This window comes from Hetaerina americana, unplaced genomic scaffold, assembly GCF_022747635.1.
Source record: "Hetaerina americana unplaced genomic scaffold, ioHetAmer1.1.p SCAF_13, whole genome shotgun sequence".
NCBI lineage: Eukaryota > Metazoa > Arthropoda > Insecta > Odonata > Calopterygidae > Hetaerina > Hetaerina americana.
This window is the reverse complement of record NW_027286403.1, coordinates 3,525,041-3,538,129: the sequence shown is the minus strand read 5'-3', so window position 1 is coordinate 3,538,129 and position 13,089 is coordinate 3,525,041. Positions and strand designations below refer to the sequence as shown.

General features: G+C 34.8%; 1 protein-coding gene across 1 annotated transcript in view; it reads right to left on the bottom strand.

The window, feature by feature from the left end:
* Window positions 1-13,089, bottom strand: part of Root (ciliary rootlet coiled-coil, rootletin) — a 102,479-nt gene that overhangs the window by 21,489 nt on the left and 67,901 nt on the right. Inside the window, exons 8-18 of the mRNA XM_071583149.1 lie at window positions 12,184-12,420; window positions 10,043-10,179; window positions 9,118-9,278; window positions 8,204-8,334; window positions 7,931-8,098; window positions 7,100-7,654; window positions 6,668-6,860; window positions 5,424-5,607; window positions 4,802-4,977; window positions 1,144-1,329; window positions 783-1,027 (exon numbers count right to left, since the gene is read on the bottom strand). Of these exons, the coding sequence (XP_071439250.1) occupies window positions 783-1,027; window positions 1,144-1,329; window positions 4,802-4,977; window positions 5,424-5,607; window positions 6,668-6,860; window positions 7,100-7,654; window positions 7,931-8,098; window positions 8,204-8,334; window positions 9,118-9,278; window positions 10,043-10,179; window positions 12,184-12,420 (2,373 nt within the window). The remainder of the gene's footprint in view (window positions 1-782; window positions 1,028-1,143; window positions 1,330-4,801; window positions 4,978-5,423; window positions 5,608-6,667; window positions 6,861-7,099; window positions 7,655-7,930; window positions 8,099-8,203; window positions 8,335-9,117; window positions 9,279-10,042; window positions 10,180-12,183; window positions 12,421-13,089) is intronic.

Here is a 13,089-nt window from a genome sequence, read left to right as displayed (position 1 = left end):
ACTTGTATGGTGAAGAAAGCTTGGTTCCATTGAAACGTCATATTCAAAGCTATGCATACTCAAGTCTGGAGTCTTAACATCTCAAAAGTTGCACTTCAGATTTTTATGAAAAATGTATCATGCATCAAGCTTTCCAATAATGTATGTTTCATAACATGAGTGTGAATTATTCATATTTTTTAATGCAACAATGCATCAATGAATATTGGTTTATTGTTTACCAAGTCATTTTATTCTAGAGGTCTCTTTGCAATCATACTGCTCTTTTTTAATTTTCCTTTGATAAGAAAATGATTCAATAAGAAAATTTTACAAAATTCCCCTCTGAAAAATTCACTGCTGTTTTTTTTCAATTTTTACAGTTTTACACCCATGGAATCAACAATTGAAAAATTATCAAATTGGAAATATTAAATAAAATTAGGCCTTTTGCCATATTAGCTTTATTGACATGAGCAATATGTGTATTCATGGGGCACTAAAATATGCACCACTAGTAAGAATAGACATGGCTCCACACAAGGGATGACTATGAAATTACACATTATACAACTCAATGCTTTATAGAGATAAAATACAATAAACAGCGGTCACCCAGACAGCAATGACACGATTGATTACATATTGTCACTCATCATGTATGTCGACAGAAATATAAACAATGATATGGCATCACTCACACCAAAAGGGTTAAAACAAGAGTTTGTCTTCTACAAAAGTTTAAAAGTTCTTTCAAATGCAAATTATAAAAATTGAGAAAAATATTTCATGTGGGCATGTACCTGTTTCTTGAGACGGTGAAGCTCTTGGTGAGAGCGATCCTTCTCCTCAGACTCACATGCAAGCCTTGCTCTCAGCTCACGTTGCTCACCCAGCAAATGAGTTTGTGAGTTCTGTGCTTTCTCCAACTCCTCTGTAAGAGAAGTTATCTTCTGCCCAGATTGGAGCTGTGCTCGCTCCAGATCTCTAACCTGTGCCTGCAGCCTTGAGCGTTCCATTTCAAGGGTCGTTTTGGCATCCTCTAAAGCTAATAGTTAAAATGACATAAGAAAATGACATGGTAACACCATTGCATGACTATCCAAATGCCTTTAGCTTTATCGATCAATCAATTCTCACTGAAGCCGTCAAGTTAGAGCTTACCACTGATTTTCTGGAAGGCCTCCTCAAGAGCCCTTCCCCCTTCCCGCTTCTCCCCTTCGATCCGTTTCACATGCTCCCTCAACTCTTTATTTGACACACCATATTTTTCCTTTTCATAGTTGCTGTCTGTGAGCTGCCTTCGAGTGTCTGTTAGCTCCTTTCGAAGTGATTCAATCAAATTTTCCACTGGAATGATAAAATTAAATTATTTCACAGTTAAAAGAATGATTTCTGGCATTTTAGTTTTCTGTACTTTTCTCTAGATATATAGTTTTCTCCATCAAAGTACTTCGGTAATCTCTGTTTAATTTATAATATTTCTTTAGAACATCTATTTTTTTAATAAATCACAACTCATTAAGGAAATTTTTTGAGTTTTCTAATACTTCCTTAGTAATGTGTGTATCATAATTAATCGTGATCCAACTGTGCCATAAAATCTATTCAAGTAATGATTTAATACAATCCCATGTTTAATATTCACATTGCTAATGGTGCCACAACATACTCATTCATTGCTTCAAATTTTAAAAGTACCATTATATTATAATTAATAAAAAGATCAAGAATTGAAGTAAGCAGCTGTAAAAATTGAGAACCCAATGGCTGAATTTCCATTGTTCATACAACATTTAGCGAGTGAAGGCAGAGATGAAAGTGATCTGCACCAAATATTTGGGAAGAGAGGAGGTAAGTGACCTTGATTCTGTTCTCTAGGAGGTGATAGGATGTGATTAGAGACCAACCAGTCTGAAAATCACAGCAGCAATTTTTCTAAATCACTAGTACACCTGAAAATTACCATAATTTTCAAGAAATTTCTTCTACAATGAGATAAGACTTCATACCTATTAATACAAAGAACTCAACACTTTACACGTTTTACATGTTACTCAGTTTTGATTAACCATGCAAAAACTTTATTTGAAAACCACTTGTTCTAAAATTAGGTACAAATAAGACTCATGCTCATTGTCCTCATGACCAAGCAAAACAGTTGATTAATGAAACTACTACTAATGAACATCAATGCTGATTGTGATCCTCAAATTTAACTCAAACATGCCTCATCCATGTACATAGTAAACCTCTCAGATTATAGCAAAGGAAAGCTGAATTATGTATTTCTCGAATTCCTGTCTTTTTGACATAATTTCAAATAATTTAGCATAGTATCATAGACGGATTACCCAGGGTTAGATTACCACTTCTTTTTTTATTTCTACCTTCATTAACTGCTATGTGCCTTTAACTTAAAACTACCAGAAAATTAAGGGAATTTTTTAAAATATTACTATAATTTATACTGGAATTTTACATGAAATGAAAATTACAGCTATTGGCCCATCTTTAACCAAGACTACTGAGTCTTTCAGATGGACCATGCTAGAAAGCAGGTGAACCCCATTCTCCTGAGCTACCCAGTTCTTCATAGTCCAGAAGACTATTGCACTCCAAACATATAAATGCGCTAAGACATTTACATTTTTGGGCTACTTTTTCCATTTGATATATTATGAAATGTTGTCCAATCAGCACTCAAGTTAATATATAGGTTGAAAAAATATACAGCATAAATTATTTTAAAAGGCAAGAAGCAGCATTGCCATGATATCCTTAGACTTGAAATCAACTCGTTTTGTATGTCTACAAGTTTTTATGCGCCAAATTTAGTGACTAATGAGATTAGATGTATATAAATGACTTTACTGTATAAAAATGTGGTATGGGAATTGCAGGTAATCAGCTAGCATTAATTTGAACTATTTTGACATTTTTGGAATAGTAACTGCAATGAAACATTTGATCAAGGAAATTATGATTGAAACACTAAATATTTACATATTTTTAAAGAATGCATATGAGATATAAGAGTTTTGTCCCCCTCTTGTAATGTTGTCCTCAAAATGTTATCATACTAGCCCAGAAATTACATAAATCAGTCATATTTTATTATCTAATAGCATCTTCCCTTCAATTAATCCATATACGTGGTGCTCTACTGGGCATAATACAATGTAAATTGTAATATAGAAAGTCCATTTTTGATAAGAAAGCAATGAAGGCTTGAAGCCTGGAAGGCCAGAGCGAGATCAACAAAAGGAACAGCAGGCCATGAGAGGTTTTCACGTTTCTGTCATCTTCATTTGATTATATGTGTATCATAAAGCAAATCATCCATATAATACTAGCTGTCTAATGCACTAATTACAAAGCTCTGTACTGGAATCATCAGTCAGCATTTAAGTCCACTAGGTAATTAGGTAGTGGTGTGCTGAGTCTAAATTACAATGAATGTCAGTTCTTATTTTTCCAACATTTGTCTGCTTACTTTCTCTTCTCATTATAATTATCATGGAAGTAAGACTACATTACACGAAGGCATTCACATAAGTAATAAGTAGAAACAACTTATTTAAAATTTCATTTAATTTTTTTTCCAGTTGCAAAGCAAAGAGCTTTTGGGTACAATTTCGCCTGCACACTGGGGAAATGAGTGCTTGATTTTACTTATACCAAATAATCAAAAGTAATTGATAAACACATCTGGTTTAAGAGTCTCCATGTATTATGTATTAGCACTTCTAACGCAACCACAATCATTAAGATCACAGCCACTCCACTTTCATTTCCTCCACTTCACTGCTGATGATGATGACTTGGCAAAAGAACTTCATTGAGTGTAGAAGTTTAAAGTGCACACATTAAATGCCTTTAAGGAGGTAAAACTAACTAACAACTTAAGCATTGAACTCACTGGCACATAGGTTAGCATTCATTTATGACACTTTGTAATTTATGAAGTGGTATATTTTATGCGACACAAAAGATCAAAATTTAGATATAAATATGGCTGTGTATATACTATATTTAAAACCATAAACAATCAAATTAGTTGAATCTGTACTTAAAACCTCATTTCATTCGTCATTGTCATATTTCTCCAGAATGTATCCATTCATTAAGAAGGAATGCTCAGAGTGTCAATGTCATGTAAATTCAATTGTAAATTTGATTACAGCAGTAGTATTTACAATTCTATCAGTTACGTCATATCATAACACTATCTTTCTTACATTGGATGGGGATATCAGAAATCAAGGCCAACAGAGTTTTTATGGATCAGACCTGTGTTTGCACTCTGGAAGTTGCTCATTTATTGTACACCTAAATAAAATCTTTACATTCTTCCAATAATACCTTTTGCTGATCTTCATGTTGTCTCTCCACATGACCAGATGATAGTCATGAGAATTTTGAGATGACTTCCTTCATTCGTACAATGAATACAGTTATGGAGATACAAAATAGTAGTCAATTTCTAGAACGTTTAAAGACATGGATGGTCAAATCTCAGGCATTTGCACATGCTTGTAATCTGTTGATTGACTGGCTTACAAAATCATTACCATTTGCAAGCCATATAATCCGCTTCTTGCAAGCCATTAGCATTACCCATATACACCAGATATTGAATATTGACATTAAAGAAGAGGACAGCTACAAAAAAAAGAAGCTGATGTTAAACAACTACAATCCAAACACTTAGCAAATGACCCCGTTAAAAAGTTACTGTTCTGGCATCTCCTGCAGTTTCTTGGAACTGAACCACTAATTCAGAAACGTAAATAAAACAATATATATTCATGAAATTTACCTTCCTTTAACTTGCGAGTTGTGTCATGAAGTTGAGTTTGAACAGCATCATGACGATCTTCTGCCAAATGAAGCTGCACTTTAAGTTCCTCACATTCGCTTTGCACAGTGTCGCGCTCTTTCCTCAATTCTTCAAGTTTGTTATCAGAACGAGCTTTGTCCTCTTCAGAAGTAATCCTAGAGAATAAGAGAAATATAAACATTGCAGTTGCATAAAGGATTACGCAAATTTTTCATGGAAAAAACTTTATGACTAATTCAAGTAGACAAATTCTAGAATGAATTTCTAAGCAATTAATGAAAAATAGTTCAGCAGCTAATCTAAATGATCATCAATCATTACTAAATGCAATCAATGTTATAACCAAAAAATACATATGAATATGACAGGAATTAAAAATAGCCAGGAATAACCATTAAATGAGATAAGAAAATACTATAATATACTCCAAATGGAAATGACCAATGTGGTCTCAAATATCTGCACTGAGATTAACTGAAAATCAAGATTTAGCATTCCATTCAATTGATGAAACATGAAGAAATACAGCTACAAATTAAGTTTCCAAGCAAAATAACTACTTCTCATCCCAAAATCCCTTCTTCAATTCATGAAAACTCACTTAGCCTCCTCAATTCTTGACTTAAGTCTTGCAACTTCCTCCCTTAACTGGTTCATGGTTGATCTATCCTGCTCACTCTTGTTAGCTGACTCTCGTCGCAATCGATCTAAAACGGCTCGTGCCTCATCCAACTCCCGCCTCACTTCATCCAATCGCTCCTGTACAGCCTGCTGATCATGCTGGGCTAAATGGAGAATGAATTAAATTTAACCTTAGCCTGTTCACTTTTGTGCAATGCATATATCCAGTATACTAAACTTGGCCTCTTTTTAGATGATGGATTTTTCAATTTGGGTGTACTTGTTTATATTCACTATTTATGTTGTTTTAAAGTGCATATAAATGACAGAACTCACACAAATATTCTCCAACATGCGTATACATAATTTAAGAGTTTATGAAGCAAATCAAAGTCAAAATATGAATAGTACAAAAGTCATACAAAAATTATTATTAAAATTTTTATCAAAAATAAACTAAGCAGCACACTTCTGAGGTACTACATTATCTGGTCTATCACTAAAAGGGATGAGAGGCTTCTTTATTGAATTGATTTGGTTTTACATCAAGCTCAATATGTACTTTTTTCATCATCTATTCATATGAATCTTACTTACTATTACATTTCATCAAAATCCTTTGTTGGTTCCAAATGAAATGCATATATGATATGGGGGAAAAAGTATTAGGTATGTTATGTGTTAACAGGGGTCTAGTTATAATTCAGGAGTCACATGATTAACATGCAATGCCCTGCTTTTTTTAAATAACTCTTAGCTGTGTTGCTCTAAAATAAAATTCTTGAAGACACATCACGCCTTATGATCACCTTAAAGATTCCTATATAACATCATCTTTTACACTTGAAATTTATTTATACATGTTACATTGTATTTTTACGTACAATATTCTTGACTTTACAATCATCTGTTCAATACAATGCTGAAAATTCAGAGAGAGGATCATTCAAATGGCCTTCTTCAGTCATGAGAGTCTCTAGTTAAAGACAGAAATGCATTTCGAACCCAGAACCAAAATGGCAATATATATTTTTTTAAATTTTTAATTTAACGAAAACTTACTAAGTATTAAGTTTTTTAAGGGATGCCTTGTTCAGAAGAGATTTTTCAATGTCTATCATTTATATTATTTCATTAGTAAATATTGAAAAATTAGAGATCACCAAAATGATGAATGGAATTGTGGTATTAATTCCATATTAAACAAATATAATGCTTACTAACCAATCAAAAGTGCTTGCTGCTTGTCATTTTCTGCCCTCAACAGAGCTTCTTCATGCTGCTGAGCCAAGGTTTCTATGTGGTGCTGGGAAGACTCAAGCCTAGCTGTCAACCTTTCAATTTCACCATCTTTATCGCCTTCCATTTGAGCTACTGTGGACTGCAAGCGCCTTTCCATTGCAACACGCACTTGCTCCTAATTAACACAGGAAAGACATGAGTTAACTGTTTCACATCAAAAATTATCATTTTCTATATCCTAACTCTCTAGTTAATTTACCTTGATCTACAGGCCAAGTTATATTTGGCTACTTCAATCGATTTTATTAAAAGTTAAGGAACAAAGAAATACTGTCTATGGTTGTCAGTGAGCTATATAACAAAGGGATCTTGATGCTAGCATTGCATCCTTGCATATTCTCGGTAGCTTCATACCTTTTCCTCATTTAGTTTATTGGTAGTCTCCTCTGCTTGCCTCTTTAAATTTGCCACTGTGCTTTGGAACTCTGCTTCTTTCATAGCAATCTGTCTTGTATTTGCAGCAGCAGTCTCTCTGTTGTGCTGCTCTGCACCCTCCAAGTCAGCTGTCAGCCTTGAAACCTTCCCCCGGAGAGATTCCCTCTCGACCATGAGTGCTTGACGTTCCACCTCCATTGCTTCCCGCCTTTCATCCGCTGCTTCCAGACCTGCCTGCGCTTCATAGAGGGCCCCTTCCACCCCCTCCTTCTCTGCCCTTAGTGCAGCAAGCTGCTCCGTCAGCCGCTGGCACTCCTTGTCAGCAGCTGCCAGGGCCACACCCCTTTCCTCCTGAGTTCTCATCAAAGCTTCAACGTCCCGGTTGAGGCGTGCATTGGTCTCCGCAGCCTGGTCGAGGCGTTGGCGAGTACGGGCAGCTTCCTCTAAAAGAGTCTCCCGTGCCCTTCCAAGAGCCACAACTTGTCCACTTAGTTCCGATCTTTCCCGAGAAACCTGACCAAGTTCAAGTTCTACCTGCAATAATAGTTTTTCAATTGATATTAAACATTTGCACAAACCAAGAAGGCCAATCATCCTATAGCTCTCATTACATTCAGCATTTATTGCAGTTTCATGTAGAGGGAGATTTTCTTTGCTTAAGCACTCTATCATATACTACTATCTCAAATTATATACTAGTATTCCTCTATCTCCAGTCTTAATTCACCCCTTCTCCTCTACATGAAACGCATGTAAGTTGAACAAGCTTGGCAAATGAACAGACATTTAAATTTGCAGAGCAATAGTCACCTTTTCTTTTTCAAGTTCCAAAAATTTCACCCTCTCAAGAAGAGACACCTTGTCTGATTCAAGGTCAAGTCTTGTTTGCTCGGCCTGTAAGAGCTCCTTGCGAAGAGATCCCAAATCTCCCTGCTGATCAGAGTTTATACTTTGCAGAGATGCTCTCTCTTCCTCCACCTTAGAACAAAAACACACTTTCACATTTTCTCTCAAGACTCGTCAAAGCAGTCAAATGATTGAAATGTTGAGATTAATGAGAAACAGACTAGAAACATTTTTTACCTTTTTTAGTTCCTCTTGTAATTTCCTTTTATCTTGCTCAAGACTATTACAAACTGATTCCAATTTAACTAATGCTTCCTGTGCATCAGACCTTTCAAGTAAGACCCTTTCAAGCTCCAATTCTAGTTCTCCTGTTGGCAAAAAAATAGCATTTGTCACTCATACCATGATTGTAAGATCAGGTCATAGGGCTGGATTTAACTCCACAGAATGGATTTGAGATGTGAGTTTGGTCCTCCTTGGAGAAGAATTTGATCATCTCACCTCCAAATGTGCATGTTTAAGTCTATTTTTATTGTAAGTCATGTACAAAATTATACACATATTAATATAAAAACCATACACACAGTAATTAACTCAAAGGTCAGTTTGGTAGGTGATGGTAGAGTTCACCCAGCACTAAGCCCGACGGCGTGTGAAATTCATGGATCATGGTAGGGGGGCCAATTCCTTTCCCTGTATCAGTTATGGTTTCCCAGGAAGATCTGGTACCCAAAAAATCACACAGCTTGGGTGGAGCTGAGAATACCAAAAGAGGCTTGCCCGGGAATCGAACTTGGGCCCTCTGGTCAGTAGTCCAATGCTGGACTACCGCAACCCATAAATATTAATATGTAATATCAAGTTCATTAATAATGCACATTAATCAAATTAATCTGACATTAAATTCTGTTTAAATCATCAAACTCCAAGGTCATCGATTCTCAACACCTATACCACATACAAAGGCCTGTCTAATTCAAGACTATAGATGCCAGCAACAATTAAAGATCGCCATCTAGAGCTTTTATGGGGGCGGAGAGGAGGAAGGTAGGGCCCTGTACATTGTGATATTATCATATCACAATGTACACTGTATCACACACACATTGTATTATATCAAGACTCATTTATAGCTAATGAAGTAAACCTACCTCGGCTTTTCTCTATTTGGGCCATAAGAGAGTCTGCTTCACTTCTTTGCTGTTCCAACACATCTTTTGCCAAAAGTGCTCCATTAAGTTCTTCACGAACAGTCAACAAATCTTCTCTCAACCGACTGCATCTTTCTTCCTCTGTTCGCAAGCTTATTTCCCTGCAGGAAATGAGACAAGTTATTTTTAAAATGGCCCTTTTGTAAAATAATTCATTCCATAGCAAATAAATTAAGTAGAAAATTTACCAGCATTCTTAATATTCAAGGGTAGAAACTCAAGCAATATTATTAACATTTTCCATTTTCACCTATGCAAATGAATGAGTTAAGCTCCATCATAAATTAAGGCAAATATTCTCTTTTAAATAGAAATACAAAAACAGAATATTTACTCTATATACATGCAATGAGGAAATACTAGCATCAAAAAATCATGAAATGCATTTTGAAATGGCTAAATGTATAAATAATTACAATAGTGCAAGAGTTAAATGGTATCCCAAAAAGTCAATGCCATTTCAAACATTTACCTGTATTTTTACTAACTGTAATTGCTATGTTATCTCTGCATCTTCTTAATTTAATAGATTAAGTAAGAGAGCCATCGATTATCCTAAAAACAGTGGGTTATCAATGGTATTGATGGTATGAATATTCAAATTTCCACCTGGTAAAATTTGGTGCATATATAATTCCAACAAATGCAATGGAAAATAGAACAACTCATGTTCTTTAAGTCAGGAATCAAACAGTACTCCCAATACAATCACAAATTTAAGTTGCAGCAGCAGACATTTTTCATTCATGAACAGTCCCCCTTTAAGAGTAATAAACTTGAGAGGCATTATGTTTCCTTAATATAGCTTTCATGCCAATTAAATGGCAGGGATTTGATATCAAAATTTTTGTTTTTGGCTAGTTACCTTATTTCAGAATCCTTGTTTACACGGTCAAGTTCTCCTTGAAGAAAGAGCTTTTCATCTTCTAAATTATCACATAACTTTTGCAGTTTTAAATTAGACTTTTGAATTTTCTCGTAATCATTATTCAAAGTTTCTACCTGAAAATATAAAAATTGGTTAAGGGTCATCTGAGTTGAAAAATTCACAATAGCATGGAAATAAGACATAATACCAATTAACCTTTTAATAATTATACTACAGTAAAAGATAAATTTATCACTTATCCAATTATTACTTTCATACATCCCTCATTGAGACACAGCATATTTTCTTGGGATTATTAATTGAGGTGGTTTCCTGTTGCCTTTCTCAATAGTGTTTTTAGCATGACACCATCAGTCAGGGGCCATCCCACTGCAGTCAGATGCCTTTGTATCTTTGACTATCTTTAGTCTGGCCTCTTCGATTAATCTGGCACGGATGACCCTCTCAGGATAAATTATCAATGTTCCTCCCAGTACCACCTTAAGGGATCATTAGAACCTACAAGGCCTTCCACCAAGATCAAGCTTGTAACACATGTGGAGGACTCTTTGAGTATGTTTGCTGTGATTGTCAATTAATTTTTGCCATAATTTACACTTCCATGATACCTACATACCCCATTCTGAATGAGCTTATCACTTTTGAGAGTTTCAGTTGGTGTACACCTTTTTTCTCAGTCTGCGTGAGTGCATTAAAATGTTGGTTAGAGGAAGGTATATTTTACAATCTATTATCAGCATGGAATAATTTTCCCATCATCAATTTGAGAAGCAGTAAAAGGAAATTTTTCTAGAAAGCCTCCTCAATCAAAGAAGCCATGGTCAGAACTGAGAGGTATTCAGATAGATATTTTTTTGGACCTTGCTTCATAAACTTGCAACACTAGAGGAAAAAGTTTTGCTACATTCTTTGCAAAATATCAAATAAAAACCAGACTAGAAAACTATTCTGTTGTACCAGCACAGCATAAATGTAATGTACAATTATCCACCCATTCCAACCATTTTGCATAGAGTTCAAATCCCAGTCATCCTTTTCTGGAACATCAAAAGCTGAATACAGCCCTGCACAGTATTTTACTATCATCAATGCACCCGATGAATGACAATTCAAACAATTTTCACAAGAAATAAGTACTTTGAAGCCTCTTCCCTGAGGTAATTTTCTTCTTTCACATGAGAAACTGAATGGAGTATGGAATCACATAAGATCTTCTATGTAAAAGCATAGTTATCCATTGGTAAACATATATCTCAGAGCAGTATAAGCAACAGAATACAATGAGATTAAGGTCGGTCCGAAAAATTGGGCCATAATGCTCTCCTATCCTAGCTCGAGACCAAAACTTTTTCCCCATTACAGCTGCATTTACTGGTAATAGTCATGTGCATAGCGGGCAGACTTGTGACAGCCTAGGGGCGAGCACTCTTGGACCTGACTCCTACTCAAATAGACATATGCAAAAATATGTTATAGCTCCTGGTTTTTACAAAGTTTCTGCTTTTTTATTTAAATAATCTTCTCCATGAATAAATTGGAGAAATGAATTTTAGAAGTTAACATTATTTTTAAATTTTCGGGTAGGCTGAACCTTTCAGACTAAATGGATTCCTCACCTCTACCTATCATATTTAGAATGATAAGTTCCAAAACTATAATTAACCAAAAAGTATATTTTTGACTACATGAATGATTAAAAACAATGGCATTGCTGGTAAATTAAACCCTATAAAGCATGAACACAAAAATAAGGGACAATTTTCAAATGGTATCATGTCTTTTAGGATTATTATAGTCTACAGTGGGTAATACAATAAAAATTTAGCTTAATTGCCGATCAGGCAACAAAAGTAACCATCCTGATTCATTCATATGGTAGCAGGAAAATGGCATGCAAGACAATTTCTATGGGGCATCTCCAAGGAGAGGTATGTTACAATATTATTGGTTTATATTACTGTTATGAACACTTTTGTATATTTTAAAATGATTTGGCGCCAGTACTCAGAGCCTCAATGCCACAAGATTTGAAATCTCTTTGGAGGTCATGAGTAAATGCCCTTATTTAACCAGTGTTTCAACGTGGTCTGATGTAATTATGCTAAGTAAATACCTACCATTTGGTTAACTTCTTGCCGATTCTTTTCCAGATTAGTCTTTTCACTACGACACGAGTCCAAAGCCTTTTGCAAAACATCCTTCTCCTGATTTAATGAGTTACAGTCAGAATGCAGTGAGTCCAATTCTTGCGTAAGCTCAGTGAGTTTTTGTTCTAAAGCTTGTTGAGCTTGTTCTGAAGTTTCTTCTTGTTTCTTAACAACTTGAAGCTGCTCTTTACTTGATTGTAATTTAACCTGTAATAAACATAGTCTTATCACTCCTTTGCCATTGAAATAGTGTTATAAAGAAGATTAACCATTTTGGTTGATTTAACAATGTTGATTGATTGCAATTTTCAAATTTACATTTATCAGGCTCTGCCAAATGACTCTGGAAGAGTTAAAATTGGATTCAATTTACTCATATGATGTTAATTAAATTTCAGGAATGATTGGTGATCAGAAAATATAATGACTAATGATTGGGCATGATGTCTCTTGCAAAATAGTTTTACCCACTATTATGCCCACGACAGGATTGCCCACTATTTTCCAGTAGAGTAAGAACTCTAAGTTTTTCATGTTTGGAATAAAAAACTATAATATCCTTTCCTACTAAAGCTATAATTCACTATGGCCACAGATTTACTTCCATCAAAAACAATTATTACCCAGAGGCAAGGATAAGTGAAAATGTTACGTGATATCAACCACAGAAAATTTTTATAAACAGTATACCTGAATGCACTACTACTGTTTGCCATAACATCAAAGAATACAGATCAGTCTAAAATTAAAATTGAAGACAATTTTTTAGAATATAATTATTGGTCTTAAAATTTATGAATTGAAATGTATTTTGAGAGTCTAACTATAGATCTTTTTTCATCTTGTGATGTGATGACATATTGAGCTAAATGGTGT